At 39.6% G+C, this 22,932-nt stretch overlaps 1 protein-coding gene and 1 long non-coding RNA gene across 3 annotated transcripts in view; one reads left to right on the top strand and one right to left on the bottom strand.

Annotated features, from left to right (window-relative positions):
• The window catches only part of LOC141757742 (uncharacterized), a 113,868-nt gene that overhangs the window by 13,859 nt on the left and 77,077 nt on the right, over positions 1 to 22,932 (top strand). The window lies entirely within an intron of this gene.
• tbx3a (T-box transcription factor 3a) lies at positions 1,084 to 12,949 on the bottom strand. Of its 2 annotated transcripts, none has more exons than XM_074618007.1 (7): positions 11,481 to 12,949; positions 10,161 to 10,428; positions 9,536 to 9,682; positions 8,425 to 8,501; positions 7,722 to 7,879; positions 5,125 to 5,792; positions 1,084 to 2,914 (listed from the first exon to the last, which is right to left on the bottom strand). In XM_074618007.1, exons 1-7 carry the CDS (start codon positions 11,870 to 11,872, stop codon positions 2,474 to 2,476), a joined length of 2,151 nt encoding a protein of 716 aa, XP_074474108.1. In that variant the 5' UTR covers positions 11,873 to 12,949; the 3' UTR covers positions 1,084 to 2,473. The 2 variants fall into 2 exon arrangements, with proteins under 2 accessions (XP_074474108.1, XP_074474107.1); XM_074618006.1 differs by having other exon boundaries at positions 10,146 to 10,428; positions 11,481 to 12,947.

Consider the following 22,932-nt stretch of genomic DNA (forward strand, 5'->3'; position numbering starts at 1 on the left):
AATATGTTTTGAGACTCAAGTTGTATGGAACCGACTCATTCAAAAATAATTTCCAGTAGCTGTATATATGAGCAGCTTGGACAGTCTCGATCAGTGAGATCTCACCCAGGATTTGTCCCTGTTGGTTTTGTTCTGCTGTGCGGTTAAATAGAGCAGCCTTGTTGCGTGTGTAGCCGCTTGGGGGCGTCGTGTCTTGGTTTGATTACAGACGCATTGTCGCCTTCCGTGCAATAAAATGGAAGATATGCTCGTCGAAGGGCGCCAGGTGAGCAATAAGACAGGCCAATTGAGACAGCTTGTGTCATGTTTACACCTATTCACCAGCGCCAGGTGAGCTACACATTAACCAGACAATATACAAATAAAGATACTGTGTTGATAAACTCCTGACTCGAGGTGCAATAGAGGAGGCTAATCAGTGGATTTCATAGTCTCTTTCACGCACACATCCTCAGCAGGACCATCACAAATGTCAACTTCATTTATGTCACAAAACAAAACTTTTAAAACCGCATATATACATGCAGGGATTGAGGGGAGCTATATCGTTTTTGGGTGACCTCAAATTACTATTTGGTCCATGTGATAAACCACCAAACAGCTCAACTTAAGCCAGATTTCTTTCCTGAGTGTAATTTATTTTTAGAAATAACTCCCAAATACATTTCAAGACTTTTTTCTTTTCCATTATCACAATAAAAAAAAGTATTAACTGTATCTTAAATGCCCTTCAATTGACGCCAATAAAAAACAATGACAGTGCTTGGCCCCTTGTCCAGGTAGGAATCCCAGGTATGATCTGTAGAGTTGAGAAGGTCTTTGCTTCGCCTTCAGTTATCTTAATTGGACTCTTTGAACACAGACTTGACGGATATCTCCACATGAGTTTACTGAGCGGCCAGAGAGACTTCACCTCACCTCCCAAAACCAAAAAACGAGTAGGAACATGGTGGCAACATTTTCTTTTTTTTCACAAGATATAAGGATATCTCGTTCAATGCCAGCCTTAAATCAGCTGATTTAAATGTATAAATGTAATTCTCATCTTAATGGGTCAAAGCGAGGGACACACACTATAAGAAATTGGAATTTCAATATTTTATTGAAACTTTCAAGAACACGATGTCGATGTTGTAAACTAGACATAACTCCAATAATACAACATAACCCATTGAGAAACACAAAAAAAGAAACCTTCATATTTTCGATTATGCGGCACTTGTACGATCAGGTTCGCAAAGTATTTTTAATAACAGAAAAAAAATAGTCCACTTTTGTCACACTTCAACGACACTTCTTTTTGCTCTTCTCAGAAAAAAAAAAAAAGAATATATATTTTTCTTCCCAAGCCATTGGTGCAGTGCGTTGTCGCTTTTTCATTCGTTTTTTTTTAAAACAGTAGCACTTCACACACGGGGACGACAAAATGAAAATACAATAATGGCACATGAGTGTGAATAACTAGCTCAGTGGATATTTGGGGAGGAATAAAGTCCATATTTTAAGAGGGGTATAAATGCAGATGGCAACAAAAGGATAATAGCCCACAAACTATCTTTACACAGGTAATATCGACAATAAATTAAGAACAGATCCCTAGAAACAAACTACTCCGTTGTATTTACACGCAATAACAATATGAAATAATTACATAAATATTTTATATATCCCTATGTACACCTTTAATCAATACTACCTTTTGTTTTTTTTATATTTCAATTTCTGCTTCCCTTTGCCTGTTGGACATTTGGGCTAAATTACGCATGCCATTCATGTCAATAGGCCTGTTCTGATTTCAAAAAGGTATGAAGAAAAAACTAATTTGTGTTAAAAAATTAATAACCTAATTAAGAATAAACATAAGCAAAGGGAGTGTTTTAATTATATTCCAAACTGAATTTTTTTTTCGTTTACATTTTTAGTGTTAAAATAACTTTTTAGGTTTTTAGGGGGCATGCAACATTTGGCCAATTAATAGTACAACAAAATACAGCAGTCTTTATTATAAGGTAGGTTAAACGGTAGTGAATTCAAAATAAGTCAAATCGATTCAGAGTGCATATTAAAACACATTTCTCCTCGTGTACAATAAAGTCAGGAGACAGGACACAGCAGCAACTTCTCCTAAAAAAATCTGTAAGTCACACACCCATGCCAACTTTTCAGTTTCAATACTTGTACGGTATTCAAATGACAGGATTAAAAAGTGTTGTTTAATTTAACAAAACAAAAAGAAGAAAAAATATACATATCATGGTGTGTATTAACCAAAGTGCATTTCAGAAACTAAGAGTTTTTTTTTTTTTTTTAGTTTTTTTAGTTTTCTCTTTAAAAACCTGCATGAATCTACGAGGGGGTGTCCTCCTATATACTGTTAATGTCTTCATCACCGTCAACACTTTTCACTTTTTCATGACAACAACGAAACGAGAAGCAGGTGGTGTGTAAAAAAAAAAAAAAAAAAAGCAACAACCTATGGGGACCCGCTCCGTGGCCGGTCCTGATGGGAGTCCAGTCCGCTGACCAGGCGCTGGATGCTCTGCAGCTCGTTGGACGCGTCTTTCTCCGTGCAAGTTTTTGGGGACATTGAGACGGAGGACGAGTGGCTGGTCACCTCCGATGTGGAGTCCAGGGTGACGCCACCAGACAACGGGCTGGACGGAACCATGCCGTCTCCTTTCAGCTCTGCTCCGGCCATGGAGGAGGGCATGGAGGCGGTGGTGAGCAGCGTGCTGTCCGGTACCGTCATGGGGAGCGAGTACGGGCTGTACCGGAGTCTGGGTCGCACCGCGTTCAGGAAGGGATGCCGGTGCACCGCGGAGGAGGCGGCCGCTGCAGAGGAGGCTGCTGCGGCTGCTGCCATGTAGGTGTACGGATACGGGAACAGACCACCAAACGGAGACATGGCGAGGCCCTGCGGAGAAAAGGGAGAAGAGTGTGTGAGCCATAACGCACAGCTAATGCAAACACTTAACTGTGTACTATAAGAGCACAAAATGTGCCCAAACAAAATAATTGCTGCAAATTCTTATGTGTATACCTCTTACACCTGGCAATACACACGATTCTGGTTCTGATTCTGATTCTGATTATGACTCTAAAGACACATAGGCCTAGAATAAACAAATCGAAAGGGAAAAAGTATGAAACTTTTTTTTACTAGCCTGTTGCATCTCACAATGAAATGGAAACTATCACATCTAGCTAAATATCCATCTTTTCAACTTTTTTTTTTTACTCTCTCTGCATGATGTTTTTATTGCTAGAAATGATTGCGACTATATGACCAATACCGTCACAACACCTGCTTGGTTTGTCAGGAAACATGAATTAACTAATGCTGAGAATAACAACTAAATGTATAAGTAATCTTTGTGTGTTTAATGATGACCCAGAGTGTTTCCATATACAGTATGTAAGCTGCATCTGTCACATGGCATAGCCTCAAAACAAAAAGACTGCAGTAAATATAACGTTAACTCTCGTTTCGCATTAAAATCGTGCGTAAAATGCGTAAAAATAGTGATTTTAAAGGGAGATAAAGTTCTTGTGCTTTACTTTCACTGTCTTCAACACTTCTGTGTACTATATAATAGCACAAAAATGTGCCCAAAATAAAAACATACACTGTAAACAATTGCTGTTAATTTACAGCAGGATTTCAACAGTAATAACCTGTTATTGCTAAAAACAGTGCTTTACTGTTAATACAAAAGAAAACCTGTTAAATTACGCTCATAGGCCGTTTTTTAACTGAACTATAATGCATTCTTAAAAAAACAGCACTTTACTGCTGATCAACTGTCTAAAGTATCATCAGTAATAGTTTCATGCAGTATTTTTTTTAATTCTGGGACCTGATCTGCATGTGAGGCTTGTACATGATTGGAAAATCAGTGAATTATTCACACATGTAGTTATGGTTTGCATTCTGTGCTTGTAGCTAGCTATAGACAGACATTTTGGGAAAAGTGTCAACAAGTCTATTATAGCCTTTTTCCTAACAAGTGCCTTTAATTGTATTTAGTTTGACTATTCCTATGTCTGTAACCTGCTATTCATCTAGGCAAAAAAATAATGTATATTATACACAGACAGTATAATAATGTTCATTTTACAGTAACATAAAGGCAACCCCTGGTGCCAGTTCTTTACTGTTATTTTACTGGGAAATTCTTAACAGTGTAGGCCTAGAATAAACAAATCGAAGGGAAAAGTATGAAACTTTTTTACTAGAATGTTGCATCTGCATGTTTTTGGATTAAAATCGTGCGTAAAATGCGTAAAAATAGTGATTTAAAGTGAGTTAAAGTTCTTGTGCTTTACTTTCACTGTCCTCAACATTTGTTTTCATGTTGCTAACAGGATTATTACACTGCTAATGACGCTGTCTGACACTTAGCTTATGCACAACAAAAACTTTGATCTGATTTGGGCAACAAGTCTGTCAGTGTTTCAGTGCCTCCATTCACATAGGCTTTAGCAAATCTAGTCATAACAAAAATATTGTGCAGCAAAGCTTCGCCCGCCCTGCATGTGTAAACTGCTTTGGTTCAAGAATTTGTAATGCAAATAATAAAATAATAATAAAAAAAAAATCCTATTGTGTGATGCTGCAATCAAGCAATAGGAGTTACAACTCTAACACTTTGACAATAAATGGAAAAAGACAACTTTGTTGTCTATTAAAGCATTCTCTGAGGCGTTTTAATACAGGCTTAATGAGCTCGTATAAAAAAACAAGATTGCAACACCTCTGGCTGTTGCAATGTGCTCTCTGTCTTTCAAATCTGTTTTTTCTTAATGAATGATATTGATACCCATAGCCAAGGGTAAGGAGGAATGTGATAAAACGTGGTATCAATACATCAGTCAGTCAGAATAGTTGCCTAACTTTTTTTTCAATATTAGCCCATAAAACAAAATAAACACGCACAGACACTCTCCCACACACAATTCTGATTAAAAACATGGACATGATGTGCGATAAAGATATTTAAATAAGTGGCATATTAAATGTGGCACAAGGGCCTCGGAGGCCTTACAGGCTGCTGAACATTACAACATGTGCTCCTCTCTGGAGGCGGAGAGATTTGGCTATAGGCTTAAGAAAACAGGTTTTACCTGTGATGCCAAGACATGTTGCTGCAGATGAAAGGGCAGGCCGTGCGCTCCCGTCAGGCTTTGTGAAGGTGATGCCATGCTCGTGGTGTCCATGGTGCTCACCCCTCCAGAGGACACGGCGGCCAATAAGGGCCCCATGCCAGCGGCCATGTTTGAGAACGCGCCCCCCATGTTGAACTGACTCGGGTGCAAGAGGAACGGATGCGCGCTCCCGAGGTGATTGAAAAACTGTTGTCCTGTTAGGCCTGTTGCAAATCCAAAATTAGGCATGTGGCTGTGGCCCATGTGCGGGCTGTCAGTCTGAACAGTCAAAGGCATGAAACTGTCTTTGCTTATTGACCTGCTGCTGCACTCCGTGTCCGTTTTGGGCTGCTGGTCCTGCAGGCTCGGGCTCTTCAGGTCCTCTCCGGACCGGGTGGTGCTGGAGATGACGGTGACGGGGCTCTGCCGAGAATCCGCCTGGCTCTTCTCCGTCCTGGGGCCTCCTCCTCTGCTGCTAGAGTCAGTGGTGGTATTATTATTATTACTAAACGGATGGCCCTTAGCCGGGCTCGCCTCGTGATCCTTCCCGTCCTTAGTGGTCGTGGAGATCTTGCTGGAGTCCGGGCCATCTTTGATGTGTCCATCTTTGCTCTCATCGTCGCTGTCCTCATCGCTGTCGCAGAAATCTGGAGGAGGAGGGGGAGGAGGAGGGGGAATATCAGTTGCCTTTCTGCACATTGGTGAATCATAGAAACAATAACTCCCATTATATCAGCCATATGCTGCAGGCTCTCACAGGTGGAAGAAGAAATAGACCGGAAGGACACACATCTATACACTATATATCCATACATGGTGACCAATGTGATCTATTACCTTAATTTCCCATTGGTGCCAATAATATTTGGCATTAAATGTTTTTTTAAAATGCATTGTTTTGCAGATTAACCAAAAATGATGTGAAGCGGACTGATATCTTGCTTGGCAGATAATTGTCTCATCAGTTAGTGAGAATATTCATGTTTTACTGTTAATCTCAATAAGACAGTTGTAGGAGGGGGAATATCAGTTAACCTTTCTGCACATTGGTGAATCATAGAAACAATAACTCCCATTATATCAGCCATATGCTGCAGGCTCTCACAGGTGGAAGAAGAAATAGACCCCCATTGGACACACATTTACACTATATATCCCATTTTGTAATAGGTTATGTATGAATAATTGTGATGTGTTTTGTTTTTTGTCTGATGGGTCTTATTTGTCTGTCTCTATGGTAACAGTATGTCTAATGTATGTGTACTTTTTCTCAAACTGAGCTGGATGCAAAATGAATTTCAGTGCAAACTGACATAAAGTTGTATCGTATCGTATGGTGACCAATATGATCTATATACTTAATTTCCCAATGTTGCCAATAATATTTGGCATTAAATGCTTTTTTAAAATGCATTTTTTGCAGATTAACCGAAATTGATGTGAAACAGACTGATCTCTTGCTTGACAGATAATTGTCTCATCAATTAGTGAGAATATTCATGTTTTACTGTTAATCTCAATAAGACAATTGTTGGAGGGGGAATATCGGTTGCCTCTCTGCACATTGGTGAATCATAGAAACAATAACTCCCATTATATCAGCCATATGCTGCAGGCTCTCACAGGTGGAAGAAATAGACCCGAAGGACACACATTTACACTATATATCCATACATGGTGACCAATATGATCTGTAACCTTCATTTCCCATTGTTGCCAATAATATTTGGACCTGATATCTTGCTCTGCAGATAATTGTCTCATCAATTAGTGAGGATATTCATGTTTTACTGTTAATCTCAATAAGACAGTTGTCTCATTGTAAATGGGCTTGGCATTCTTCTTCGCCACATTACCTTGTAAAAATTCTTGCACTATAAATTTACACTATGTATCCATACATGGTGACCAATATGATCTATAACCTTCATTTCCCATTGTTGCCAATAATATTTGGCATTTTTTAAAATCCATTTTTTGCAGATTAACCCAAAAACGATGTGAAGCAGACTGATATCTTGCTTGACAAGATAATTGTCTCATCAATTAGTGAGAATATAAATGTTTTACTGTTAATCTCAATAAAACAAGTGTAGGAGGGGGAATATCAGTTGCCTTTCTGCACATTGGTGAATCATAGAAACAAGAACTCCCATTATATCAGCCATATGCTGCAGGCTCTCACAGGTGGAAGAAGAAATAGACCCGAAGGACACACATCTACACTATATATGGTGACCAATATGATCTATAACCTTAATTCCCCACTATTGCCAATAATATTTGGCATTAAATGTTTTTTTAAAATGCATTTTTTTGCAGATTAACCAAAAAATGATGTAACGCAGACTGATATCTTACTTGACAAGATAATTGTCTCATCAATTAGTGAGAATATTCATGTTTTACTGTTAATCTCAATAAGAGAATTGTCTCATTGTAAAATGGGCTTGGCATTCATACTCTTCTTCGACACATTACCTTGTTAAAATTCTTGCCACAATAGAATTTTTACGACTTTACACACGACTTGTGATGGGAGCTGTGACTTGACTTGTGGGGTCCAGTGCTCTTACCTTTCATGTGTGTGGGGCCCGCGGTAGACACGGCGGGAGACGAGGCCTGGCCGAAGCATTTAAAGGACGCCTGCTCTCCAGAGGAGTCGTCTGAAGCCCCGTTCTCCTTTTTCTGCTGCTCCTCGTATGAACGCATGGACTGCAGAGCCAGCTGTTTCCTGTGCACAAGTACCCGGGTTATTATTATAGGAGGCGATCACATCACATGCAGCTCTCTGGTCAGAAACAATATCAGCAGCGCGATGAGTGAAGCTTATTCAGACTGAACACCTGAGATAATGAAGCTCCTGACTATATATAGAGGACTGACTCACCTATGCTGCAGGTGAGAAATCCATCACAGTGTTTATACTAGGCCCAGTTTATCTATTGATCTTGTCATGTTGCCCATTTTTCAATCTAATTTTAAGCATTCAACGTTTTGGGATCATTTGTAATTGGAAAATAATAATTAGCAAGTGAAGATGGTAATGAAATGATTAAACCAGTTTCTATTACAAACAGTGGTATAATGATTTAGAGCCTGTTAAGCTATTTGATCAGAAACTGTGAAGAGCCGCACTCCCTGCGGGTTAATGAGGAAGCTTTGACGCCGCCTTAATCCACCGAGATCACTGCCTGTCTCCATGTATACAGCTGAAGACATCTGAAGACATCTGAAGTGTTTTTTTTTTTTTTTTGCAATTAACTTTTCTTGTCTTACCTCTTTTCCCGTCTCCCATTGCCCGTGTCACGGAATCCTTTGGCAAACGGATTATGGTCAATTTTCAGCTGGGTTATCTGAAATAATTAAAATAATACGTAAATATTAGTGACTGAAATTCAATGTCCCTATAGTATTCCCATTACATGCGTCTTTTTTTCCATTTTTTTTTAACATTGCAGGTAAAGCCCTAAAACTATAGGGATAATTTCTGCAAGTTCAAAATAAATAAAATTATTTTTGGGGATTTGCAGGTAAAACACACAGAAAACAAAATACGCAACAAGCGCGTAAAAGGCGCAACATGCGTCCTCATATTGGCACGTTTTCCCATGAGTGTTACATTCTGCTTTTTTGTGTGTAAACTTTTGAAAAGCTTGACTCCCACACTACTTCCGGCAGTGTTACCACTGCTGCATGGGAGGAATGGGAGGGTGCCATGGTTTCCAAACAATATCAAAGAGTCGAGGAGATGATTTTCATTATTTTTTATGTCTCACAGAGAATAAAATGTTACCATGCAGCTCAGCCTGACACAACCTAAACGCTCCCCCACTTTCTTTCTCTTTCTCCATTCAACCGCACAGTGTTGCCCCTCTTCTTTTTCTCATTTCTCAACCCCCCCTCAACCTCCCCAACCCAAACCTTTTAGTTTTACTCACACACACACACACACACACACACACACACACACACACACACACACACACACACACACACACACACACACACATGCACATGGACACACACGCAAATAGAGAGAGTGTGAGTCTGGGTCTATGCCAAATCCTTTCCATGTGATTAAATAAAAAGGAAGAACTGTAACATTCCTCAGAATTATTATTTTTCCTGCCACAAGCTGGTGAATATGGCACTTCTACTCGCCACTTCACCCCCACCACCTCCACCACTACCACCACTATGATACTCCACTCTCACAGGCTCAAACCAATATGACGTCTTTCATATTTTATGACAACAAAATGGTGCAGAGCATGAGAGACGGAGAGCAAAGCGCGTCTGACAGGCCACAGGGACGCACAAGCTGTGTTTGGAGAAAATATATTCCGGGTATATAACCTTTAAGCCCATGAGCAATAATTGTGCTTACCTTGTCATTTTGATAAGCAGTCACGGCAATGAAATCCGTTTCAGGGAAAACGTATGTCCTGAAGGTACTGTACGGCAGTTTGAGAATATCGTTGGCCCTCACAATGTGAAACCGAGGCTGATATTTGTGCATCGAGTTTAGTATGGTCTGCAACACACAATCACAAAAACAGAATCGCACTATTGAAGTTACATTTGTTATAAAAATATAGTCCTTACATTATCACTTTTTTTTTTTTAAATGCTCTTATTTGAAATCAGAAGTCACATGATTTGGATGAATTAAATCTTGTAAATGCTAAAAATTGTAATTTTAAAAACATCATGGAATGTATTTATGGTGTGATATTTAATCAGTTCCATAAAGCTGTTTTTTAGATCCAGGAATGTCTATATACAGACTTGATAATTTTGCTTAATAATTGTAATAATTATATAAAATAAGATTATCCCAAGATAAGGACATTTGTAATTTTGTTGTATTTTTTAAAATAATGCATCTTAAACGTGTGACTTCGCTTCAATAAAAAAACAAATAAAAACATCAACAAGTATTATCAAGACATTTCTGTAATAAAAGGGTAAGTTGGTAAATAGGAAAATTGACATACATTAGTTGAACTTACAAATCCATGCTTGTCGGAGATGTTATTCGTCAGCTTGAGTTTGTGAAAATTGACGACTTTTGACATCCACTGTTCTCCAGTAGCCGGACTGTCCGGGTGAATGTACATCCTCTTTGGCATCTCTGGGTCGGCTTTTCCCGCCACCATCCAGCGGGAGTTATGAAACTTATATCTACAGTCGTCGGCTGCAACAATATCCATCAAGAGAATATATTTGGCCTTTTTGTCCAGACCGGTGCACCTCACTTTGAACGGTGGGAACATCCGCCTGTGATGAAGGGAAACAAAATGATGAGCACTCATGTAGTGGCAAATAGAAAACAAGCTTAAAATATTTAACAATTTAAAAAAAAAAGTAAAATAATATTTTGTAGGCAGACATAAATAGATGCTTTTCTATAAATATAATAAAAATCTATAAATCTATAATAAAAATCATGTATCAGTTTGAGAAGTTATGTCATGCAGCCTCTTAATTTATCTGCTACATATTTAAAAAGTGTTCTGCGAATAAGAATAAACAAATAAAAGTATTCTTCTTCTTCTTCTACTTTAAATAACGCGTCTACGCTGTTTGGATGGTGTCTTGACTTTTAATGCTTCGAAAGGCCTCCAGACACACAGACTACAGCAGCCATCTTTGTGTACTGTCACTGTGATGATGACGATAATAATTTAGTCAGAGCTCCACACACTCTCACTGTTGACATTTCAGTGCAATAATCTATCAATGCAAAGTTCTGGCATTAAAATATAAACTATACGACTAGAGTCGAGACAAATGTTTACATGAGGAAATCTGCATAGATCCGTGAAGTTGGGAGCTACAAATGGAGGCTTAGTATTAATAATACAGCAGGTATAGAAGCCCCTTTTATTTTATAAAATAATGTTACAGCTAACAAGTGATTTGTCACCATTAAAGTCGTGTTTGTACACATTTTACCTCTGAGTTTGCAGGCTGTATGAGCTGTGTCTCAGTTAAATAGATTATTTTTGGGTCATGTTAGTATATTGTAAAAACATATTATCGTGTAATAAATGTCATATCTACATGGCAATTGTGAAACAATCCTGCTGCAATCTATAAGTTAAATTAATTCACATTAGACTAATAGAAAAGCTTGAGGGCGTTGCATGAAATATCCATGTGTATAAATATCTATTTATGTATCTATGTAAAATAACAAATCCCCCCATTAGGAGTTATCAATATACACAACACTACTACTGTATGTCAGATAATATATATATATTATATATTTTTGGGATGAAGACACACACACATGCACACATTCAAAACAGAAAAATCAGTTTCACCTTCCGGATTTGGTGATCACCATCTCGGTGCCTCTCTTGTGGAAGAGTTCCCAGAGCTCCTTGGCTTCCAGGTGAACTTTGGGGTCGTCTTCCACCTCCTCCTCGGGCTCCAGAGTCTTGAGAGGCCGAAGGTGTGCGGCCGCAGCCTGGTGGCTCAGCGACGAGAAGTGCAGGCCGGCATCCGTGACTCCCATCAGCTGGTCCATGATCGGCTTCCCCAGGCCGCCCGGCAGAGACAGGGATCCGCCGTGAGGCAGCGCCAGAGCCGGGAAGAAAGGAGGCTGGTGACCCAGCATTGCACTCATGGCAAATTCCGGACCCCGGTGAGGTATAAACGGATGATATGCCATACTTGATCCCTGTATGACTGGATCTCTCATCAGGAAGTTCATCCAAGTGCAGGCAACAAAACTGTAGACGACTGTGAAACAATATTTTCTACCCACAACAGTGGAAGACAAAATAAAAAAAAGTGGACAAAATCTGGAAGTTGGAAAACTTTGGGAATTCCTACTTCAGCTCTGCAGAGAAATAAGCATCCACTTCTTTTTTTGCACAAGTTGGAACAGTCTGATCAAAAGTCTGCAAAGAGAAATGCAAAAATGTTTTCCATAATTCTTCAAAAGTGCTGCGAGACCGATTTTCTCCTCAGACGCTCTTGACGCGCATCGGACACCTTTGTGCGTCTCTCTGGCTGGCGGACATTAGCCGAATTAAACCAACTTGTGGGTGAGTCACTTTAATTGACTTGCAAGCGCATTCTTTTCTCCTCTGCTTGCTGTTTACAATATCGGCATTCCTGTTAAAATGCCTTCCTTCTTATTGGCTTCAGTCCTGCAGCAGCGAGTCCTGGGCGACGTGTTGAAATATTTCGATAGCGCCGAATAATCCCCTTGCCTTTACTTGCTCCGGACATGCACCCTCACACACACACGCACACACACACTTTAGTTAGTAGTCCTCCTCTCTCTTTCACGCACACACACATTTCAGAGAAAGACGTGTGCAGAGATGGCCAGAGAGAGAGAGAGAGAGAGAGAGAGAAAGAGAGACAGAGGTGGTAAGGTCCCAGCTCCGTGATTTTCCTAGCGCCTCTGTGGCCCATAGGGCTTCATACTGTATGGATGTGTTGCATGTTACGAGCAGCGAGCGCTCCGTTTGATTGGCTCTTTGACGCTTTCGGACCAATTGTGTGGCTGCGGAGGCGTGGTTCTAACAGGTTCGGGTGGAGGGGACAGACTTCGGACTTATAAAAAGGTGTTTGGGAAAACTCAAAAGGGGCTTTGCCGTGAAAACACCACCACCCTGCACCCGGTCGGTGTTGTGTGAATATGTCAACATCGTTAGAGAGAAGTTGCGCGCTATCGGTCGGGTCTGTGAGACCCAGCGAGAGAGAGGAGGCGAGCCAAGCCGGAGATCATGCTCGCTCTGCCGGCGTCATGTTTATGCTCTGCTCGGTGCTGCTCGACTTCCTCCTCTAGCACACACAGAAACAGCTCTTATTAATCTCAATTTAAACTCAATTTATTAATTCATAAATATATTTATTCTGTGATTTAACAGCATTTGAAATGTTACATTTGTTGTGAGTTTTTCCAGAGATTTTTTTTTTTTACAGCGCCGCAAAAAAAAGCAGCCGCAGTAACATTTCCTGCAACATCCTCATAGCAGGGAAATATGAGCGGTGACGAGATGAGGCGCTCCATGATAATAATAAGAATGTTATGCTGCCTGCCGCTTCAATTATTCATTATTATGATATTTATCTTTCATTTGTTTTGTTAGACTTCTTATGGATGTGAAGTTTATTTATTATTTTTTATTATATTGGATATTTAGACACACTATATTCATTCCAACTTTTCTTCTCCAGCCTACAATTAGATTTGAGTCTGTGTATTTTTAAGAAGTCGCATCTTTATATCGATGAAACATGATGAAGCCTCTTATAGATATGTGACAAAACTGATATTTTCAGCATTTTCTAAGTTAGAGTTTAATAATTCCACATCACAAGTTTGCGCGCACACAAGCAGAACAGCAGAGTCAATGAGGATGTGTTCACTGCTGCTCGTGTTTTTATCAATTCTTGTATACTGCTTTTTGAATCATTACCAAATCAATTGTGTTGTTAAATATAGCACGCTTTTCCCGGCACAAACTGTCTCTGGGAAACAATTCAATTCAAAGTGACACTTGCAACCAAGATAGGTGTCATTGATAATAGCTAAAATTCTCAATTCTATATACCTGCACATGTTTTTGGTTATGTGAAGTATAATATTTATTTTCCTACACATATTATAAACATTGAAATCTTCTATCATTTTTAAATTGTTGGATATGAACACCTCTTATAGATTTTAATACTCGGCTAAAAACGCCAAATACAAGCATGCAAGTGGCTCAATACTGGGTGCTGCTTCACTGCAAAGCGTCTAAAAAAGATGTGTGCACCGTATAGACAAAGCCACGCATAGTGCTCCCTAAAATGCTATTTAACCACAAATTCACAAGTAAACTAGAGAGCCGTGGCCGGTCAGCCACCTTGGATAAACATTGACCATCAATTCTCAGTCAATTGTCTGTCTCTCTGTGGATCCAGGCGGGGACCAGAGTGTTGGGGGATCTCAAAGTCCTTGAGGGTTTGGGTGGGGGGGGGAGGGACCATGCAGAGTGAATTCTCACACAAGAAGCAATAGGCCTGAATCCTGACAACCGTTTAGTATTTTGCATCTGCAAAAGTGGTGAAAATGTTATCTATTCTTTTGATATTTGAAACATTAAAAGGCGTGATGTAGGCCACACAGCTACTTGTTGCACCCTGGTTGTTAGAAAATGCACGGAAGCCTGTATCTAGTAGTGTTTTTGAAGTTCGGAGCTTGGAATAGTCAGTGAATGCCTCAGGGCTCATATTGCATATCAGCACTGCCCATGCATGCATAGTAGTAGTGAGATGCATGTTTTGTTCATTGCAGCATGAGCTACCTGTGCTCTCTTCTTTCATAATAGATTTGGCTAGAATTTGTTGTGTTTTAAAACACCTGTATGTGTGTGTATGCGTCTCTATACGTGCATATGTGTGTACATGTGTGTAAATTGGAGTGGTCTGCATGCATATTGCCCAAGGGAGATGCACAAGGATATTCGGCTCATGTGTTGTGTGTTATTGATTTGCTGGAGAAAACAAATGCGATAGCTGTTGATAAGCCGCAGCAGCATCTGACTGAATGAACATCTAACAGTATATATAGCTAAAGCCAGTAGCTAAACCTTTACCCCAAAATAAAGATACAGCTTGCCTACGTTGGGGCCTTCCTCCATCCTCCTCTTTGTGCGAGAGAGGTCAGTGCCTGTGTCAATTACTGCAGCTTATTCTTCTTTAAACACTTGCCCCCATTAGCAGCACATTTCAATTTAGTGGAAGGTGTCATCAAATAGCAAGCAGTGTTGACACGGTGGCAGCCTTCTCAGTGTCTGTGGCCAAAGCAGGCTTCATTAGCTAAGCAAGTAGAGAATGGTCAATACACTATATAAACTTTTACAGGGTTAGGGCTCTCAGGGACTCCAGGAGGCTATAAAGAGGTCTGAGCTGACACTACTGATTGATGAAGCCAACTTTGTCAGCGCTTCCCTTTTTTATATACATCTACAGAGATCATGCATATCAAAATCAAAAGGGGCAGTATATTTGACTGGACAGGCTCTAAAAATCTCTCGCTTCCACGTGGGTGGGTGTTTCTGGCAGTGCAGTGGGTGCAGCTTGTGTTTTGTCTGATATGTAAAAGCATCATCGAACAATTAGTTATCCTCCAAGAAAGAGCTCTAAGATGTCAAGTGGAAGAGCACTTTCACGTGCTTCTGCAGTGCAATTCATTTCAGCTGCATCCACTATGTGTTTTTATTGAATATTCTTATTACTTCACTAACCTCCCAATATTATCAATGAAGAAAAACTGCATTAAGGTCATGGGTTATGAAGCCTCAAATGCCCCGGGTGCACACACAACAGCCACACTGTGTAGGTTCATTAAGCAAAGCTTCAAAGACATTCCTGGAATTGATCACGGAGCTGCAAGTGATGTAATGTATGCTGTCCTGTTTATTTGCAGATTGTTAATGATAAGCAAGGACAGACTTGGTGGCACCGCTCCTGAATGGAGCAGATTGTCTGGTGAGAGTCGTCAGCCCTAACACGACATGATAGGGAAAGGAAACATCACAAGATTAGTATATTCAACTACTATAATGACTCCAAACTTCGTTACGGACATCCCGACACAAAGTGGAGGGGGAGACGTTCAATTGACAGCGTAATGACTTTCTAAATGCAAACCATTTACCTCTGAGATTTAGGTGGGGCTAAAAATTGATCCGTTGAGGCCGTATTGCCCCAAAAGGGTGCAGATTGTAAAATGCACTTTCCAGAATCACACACACACGTTTTAGTCAATTGGCAGGAGGAATGATAAACCCTTTACCTGTCGATGAATTGTCCCAGTCAGGCATTTTTTAGTCAAGCCAACCCTTGCTCTCATCAATTTCTGTGCCGGCCAGTTATAGGTATTGATGAAAAACAATTTTAGTTAATTAGGGGATGTGCTTATTGATGGCGGTGCATTGACTACAGATTGACAGGGAAAATGGCAACGTGCAGGGTAGACGTTTGCTCCCTCGGTTGAGGTTGTTCATCAGTTCAGCAGTGACTCAGGCTCATAACTTTTATGTTACTGTAGTTAAAGAAAAAATGGCATGTTTGGCCTTTGATCCATTATCTAAATACGGTAATATTGATGCTTAGAAAGCCTCAATCTTAATCTCTATAAACAACAGAAAGACCTGACACAAAGTTAAACTAACAATCTGAATCGTGCATACATTTATTGGCAGCAAGAGATCGGCGTCACAGTTATGAATTAACATATTGAAATTATACAGATTGTAATAAATTAAACCTGATTTAATGATTCATATTATAAAAAAGTGAGATTTAAAAAAAAAAAATTATTATAAAGCAGGCTTTAGTCCTATATAAATACTGTGAAAGTATCGAAACACTTAATCCACAGGGAAATACACACAGCCCGTATTCAGAAACTCTGCATTTAAAACAAGCCGTCAGGATTTCTGTCCATTTGTGATGTCACTAATATACAATATTTAGACCCTTGACACAGTTTTAAACATAAACATTCTAAATGTGTCCCAGTTTATTCCTGGTTGCAGTGTATGTGAATGTCATCAGCTGACAGGAAGTACACATGGACCCAAGCTGTTGCCTAGCAACACAATTCTGTTGCAATTCTGTTGCAATTCTGTCGCAATTCTGTCAAAATGCACTTAAACGGAGCGTTTCAGACAGAGGGGTAAATACAGGCATATTCAGGCTGACAGTATGAGGAAAATAAAGTTTTTTTTTAACATTACAGCATGTAAACATGTTCTAGTAGAAACACAAAATACAAGTATGAACCTGAAAATTAGCATAATATGGGACCTTTAACATCTTATGTGCGTTGTAATTATTAAGATTACATGCGTTTAGGTGTTTTATAAAATTATATTTAATCACAAGAGTTAACGTTTTGTTCATAAATAAGTTTGCATCCACTAAACGCTCGCTTTAATGGTTCGTATTCACGTAAAACAAGCTCATTATCACCTGTAGCTGTAGAATAGAGTGAGGTACATTGTATGCAGCGCTGTTAGAACAAACCAGTCCAGTGGCATGCACCACCTGTAGAGCATAATGCAGGAGATTTGTCTGCTCAACCCCATAAACAGCCGTCAGGCTTTCTCTGCAGCTACAAGGCGGTGTGATCAAGATGCTCGTGGTAAATGCCTCACATGTGTACCATGTGTCAGAAAGTCTTTACGTGCCACCACTCGCCAACATGGGAGATAAGCATCTTTCCCCTTATATATTCTGAGCACTGGGAATCTGCACCGAAAACCAGTTTTGCATGCTTAAAAAGCAAACAATGGCAAATGGGAAACAGAAAAATCCCCAGGTTATTTGTCATCAAGTTAGCACAATGTAAATATCTTCCTGCTATGTTCATGAGAGGCATCAGTTATAGGGACTATTTGGGGTTTGCATCAAAAAGAATTTGTGCTGTTTAGCGGGCAGGGAGGTGCCCTAATGTGGATATCTGCTGTCCATTTAGCTTCCCCACCATCGGCCTCGGCTTTGTGCTGCTTTGACTTCACAGTCTCACGCAGTTGTAAGGTTTTTGCCATCGAGTCCGACCTCAAAACGCAGTGCTTTTAAGAGGAGAGTAGTGCATTCCTCCACCAAGGGAGTCTTGTGCTATAAGGGGTTAGGGTGGCTTCTCCTTAGAGGTTAAGTGGGATAAGTGTGTGGCTCATGTCAACCCCCACAACCCCCCAATAGTTTCTGGAAAATTTGCAATGGGGTCAGATTGGATTACTGTGTTTTGGTATTTACATGGAGACATGGGGCTTTGAAATGGAAAACCATAGGCGGAAAAGCAAGTGCCATGCAGTCTGAAAGGCTGGGTAAAAGAAACCAGCACTGATTTCCACTGACGGGACGGTTGAGTACATGTCTTTTATGTCTTTTATGTCTTTTCTGCCCCACAATCAGACGTTTTGTTACCGAGCATGGTGATTGAGGTAAATGGATCAAGTGCAATACCAATCTTTTAAAGTAAATCCACAGTAAGTACCGTGATAGACATTCAGTAGGAAATAAGGAGGTTTCAGGATCGCAGATACACACCACACAGCTGGGACTATGGCTTCAAGCAAACTCCTTAAAAGCAGTTAAGGAATTTTGCTGCACAGTTATGCTACATAAACTGCAGTACCCCATCCCTAAATGACCTTGTAAAATCTCACTAGGTGTCAGTTCCCCTCCAGGTAAGCCAGGTCTTCCTGGATTTGGGCCTCAGGTGGTGTGTCAGTGTTTTTTTTCCCTGTTCAACCTTGTTGCAGACCTGCTGGGATGAGTTTTTCTGGGTTATTTTGGGAAAAGATTCTCCAGCCACTCCCCACAGGTGCTGTGTGCAGGCCTGAGCCCATAATCCAGCCTTTTCAGTGCGGATTTCGCTGCACGTTGTCCCAGTGGTGTTTGTTTTACTCTGTTCAGGTGAAGCAGCAGTAGCTAAAGAATTAAAATGTCATATATGTAACAAGCATATTTTCAATGAAGTGGTAAAACATATACCGTACTGTAGTTTATTAAGAAGTAAATACTAATTTCAGACAGTACGAATATTTTGAAACCTTGAAGGAAAAGAAAACTGTGAAATTTTAATTTCTTTGTAGCTAAAACCAGTTTGTATCACACATTAAATTAAGAATCCAGGTTAGTATTAAGATTTGCACATTTAAATTTAAAGCAGGTTTTTATTTAGGTCAAAAATAGGCAATTTGTTGTCAGATTTTTTCCAGTTGCACTACTTATGTTTAACAGAAAAGAGACACATTTTGAAGGGATTCATGCATTTTTAAATGTCTCACCTCACCTGTCTCACTTCCTCTTGATTTCCCTTTATCAAGCATACTGATAAATAAAAGCAACAGGTGTCAAATGTTTATTATTACTATTATTTTAGGTAAGAGCTCAGGGCCCTTTGTGTGTAGAAAGCTTGGACACAAAATGTTCCTCTAAGTTGCCGGCTACTTTTTTTGTTCCCCCCCCCTCCTCTCTTGCTCCTGCTGAAACTTGACCTCCCGTTTCTGGGTGAATTAACGGTTTTGTCAGTAGCGAGAACAACAATTTGAAGTCTGTGCGGCGAAGCTCAAGCGGCGGCAAAGTTGAGTGCGGTCAATTGAATCTCCCACATGCTTCTTCTTCTTCTCTGTGCGACGGATGGATCTCTCTGTTCACTGTTGAAGCCTTGTAAACGTGTGCGTAAAAACTCCTCTGCTTATTATGGAGCCGTGCGTAAAGTTGTTTTTGGAGTTTTTTCTTTATCAGATATTTCTTTACTAAATCACAACAACATGACAAGATTTTTCTATTTATAATTTTCTATTATATTAATGATAATAATGTTAAGAAATGCTGTATTTTTAAGAGTAGGAGACAGTTTTGTTTGCAAACGTTTTGTTAAAGTGAACGTTTTATTTTGCATCTGTACAACAAACATTCCCAGATCTAACGCCTCTCTTAGACTCCACTCGTTTAAATAATGTTTGTGTTTCAGATTAAGTTGTCTCTTTGGTGTCTCGTGGTGTATATATAGTGAAGCTACTGATGTTGTGCGTCAACAGGTTTATCTGGCTTGGTGCTCACACACTTTCATATGAGCGTGTGCTGCGGGCACATACTGTATGTAGTTAGTCTAATAGTCTATTAGTTAACCATCTTATAGTCTGCACTGAGCTATGTGGAATAAAAAAAAACTTTTCTTTCTTTTGATCTATTATGAGTTTAACGTGACTCAGTTTCGGAACCACCTTTTTTGCTTTGTGTTTTTTTTTTTTTTTACTAGCTGTTTGCCGTTTGCTTCTTTTTCATGTTTCAAGTCGCCAGAGAGACTTGTGTGACATTTGAAATATGAGACTGGCCGTATTTACTGAGTTGGACAATACACGAGAACCACATGAAAATCAAAATAAGTAGGATGCGGTTAAGAGCTGTGCTTTCATTTATTGAAGTCCGTACAGATGTTTTGCATAAAGCCGTTTTTTGGGGGTAATGAGTGGGGGGGAGCATGTGAACGAGAGCTGAACCTGGTTGGCTTAACTTAGACAGGATTCATGCAGTAACCACGAATAAACACGGGAGAGGCTGCAACGGTTGCAGAAAGTAGCCCTGTAGGAAAAAATGGATGATGGTTATGCCCACATTCATTACTTTATTTTAGCCTATTGTAACTGGCACAAAGAGGTTATTCCAACAAAAGGTTTTTCTAGCCATGTTGTGATGAAGGGGGAAAAAAAGGATGTTAACACCTGTTGATTTGCCTCATGAAGCCATATAGTGCTCCACAGACAGACTCAGGAAAGGAGGACGGTCTGCAGGACAGATAATAATGCACTATACTCACTTTTAACAGTCTCTTATATTCACTTTTAACAGTACCTTCTGCACTATACTCACTTTTAACAGTCTCTTCTGCAGTATATTCACTTTTAACAGTCTCTTCTATACTCACTTTTAACAGTCTCTTCTGCAGTATATTCACTTTTAACAGTCTCTTCTATACTCACTTTTAACAGTCTCTTCTGCAGTATATTCACTTTTAACAGTCTCTTCTATACTCACTTTTAACAGTCTCTTCTGCAGTATATTCACTTTTAACAGTCTCTTCTGCAGTATATTCACTTTTAACAGTCTCATCTGCACTAAACTCACTTTTAACAGTCTCTTCTGCACTATATTCACTTTTAACAGTCTCTTCTATACTCACTTTTAACAGTCTCTTCTGCACTATACTCATTTTTAACAGTCTTTTCTGCACTGTATTCACTTTTAAGTCTCTTCTGCACTATACTCACTTTTAACAGTCTCTTCTGCACTATCTTCACTTTTAACGGTCTCTTCTATATTCACTTTTAACAGTCTCTTCTGCACTATACTCATTTTTAACAGTCTTTTCTGCACTGTAATCACTTTTAAACGTCTCTTCTGCACTATATTCACTTTTAACAGTCTTTTTTGCACTATATTCACTTTTTTAATAGTCGTGTATCACAGCTGTTACTCTGCACTATATTCAGTTTTAACAGTTTTATTCTTCATCTCCTTGTATTTTTATATCTGGTATATTTTTTTGTACTTTGCACTACTAACTTTTTTTACTGCCTTTTTACTAACATGTTTTGTATTATGGAACTGTAATGCTGGAAACTTGACTTTCCCTCGGGATTAATAAAGTTACTATCTATCTATCTATCTATCTATCTATCTATCTATCTATATATTGAGAAATATTTATAAAATAGCACAGATTGTATATTTGTATTGAATCACTCCATCCATCAGCCTGTTTTCCATCTCTGTGGATCCGCGCTGAAATGCAATCATCACCCCACAGGACACCAGCACCAACCACTCCAACCAACCAATTAAAATCCGATTAGGAAACATCTTAGTTTGCAGTGAAAAAGTCTGTAACCTTTCCTCGCCGAGGTCACCCACCTAATAAGATCCATGGCCTATAGTGAAGCCTATAGTGAAGCCGCAGACCTTCACAAATGCTCCTGGCGACCGTCCGTGGCCCCGGAGACCTTTTTGGCATCCATGGCGGTTTAATTGGTCACTGTATTTAAGAATAAAGGTGGGATTCCAGTTAATTAGTGGAGAAGTGAACATTATATGATTTGCTCCCGGCCCCTTGGTTTGTTAGCGCAGGATTTGGGGCTGGATCAGCTTTTGTGCTCGACAAATGAGAAGTGAGTAGCGTGGTGCCGACGCACAGTGTCGTTTTTGTGGACTGGCGACAGTCTCGATTCATGGGAAAAACTTAAAGGAGACCCGCGTTATCACAGGACCTCATTATCTCATGTCTGCAACCATCTTTTGGGAGCAGGCCCTAATCAAAAGTGGCACAGACCTACTTTGCAGAACTCTGGTAGAATAGCCGCCTCTCTCTCTCCCTCTCTCTCTCTCTCTCTATCTCTCTCTCTCTCTCTCTCTCTCTCTCTCTCTCTCTCTCTCTCTCTCTGCAAACACACACACATGCACGCACACATGCACACATTTTGCGTGATGTGGGGTGGCGCATGACAATGTCAAAAACCCTTTTACAATGATTGTGCGCGCAAAGATTCATATTTAAACACGTCCGCCAGGTAGTATAGGCCCACATACAATTATTGGTTTGAATGTATGTTATTCTACTTAGTTTATTTTTTATTTTTCGTCAGACCAACTTTTTTTTGCAATGCTACTCCTTCCACATTTTTCAACATGGAAACTCCATTCAAACAACAAAACGTGCAGCTCAATTAGGACATGATGGCTATTACTTTTTCTCATTCATAACTTTCATATTTTCAGAATTATTAACCATAATTCATCAAAAAATTTCCATTGAAATGAATGGAAGAAATGTTCTGAATTTAAACATTTTCAAGCATTTTCAACTCTTCACTGCTCATTCATACTTTCCATTCAAACTGTAAAATGTTCCACATCTTAGAACAGGAAATCTAGGGATTCACCTAATTTTTCAAAATAAAAGCCCAAGGAGGTAACTTTTTTAACAGGGAACTCAGAACTAACTATTTATAAGGCTTCAGCTGCTTTTCATGAAATTACAACTTTTATTTACTGATTCATAATCTTTTGATTCTGACTCTGTATCATTCTTCATACACATCTTTTATACACTATTGGTATTATTCAACTTTTCAATGATATTCATACAAATTAAACCTATTCTCACTTTTCCAACTATTCCTACTTCTTCATCTTCTTCTCACAACATTTAAGCCAGCATTACAGTTTATAGCGTCAGCTCTTCAGCATCTAGCA

This window comes from Sebastes fasciatus, chromosome 19, assembly GCF_043250625.1.
Source record: "Sebastes fasciatus isolate fSebFas1 chromosome 19, fSebFas1.pri, whole genome shotgun sequence".
Lineage (NCBI taxonomy): Eukaryota > Metazoa > Chordata > Actinopteri > Perciformes > Sebastidae > Sebastes > Sebastes fasciatus.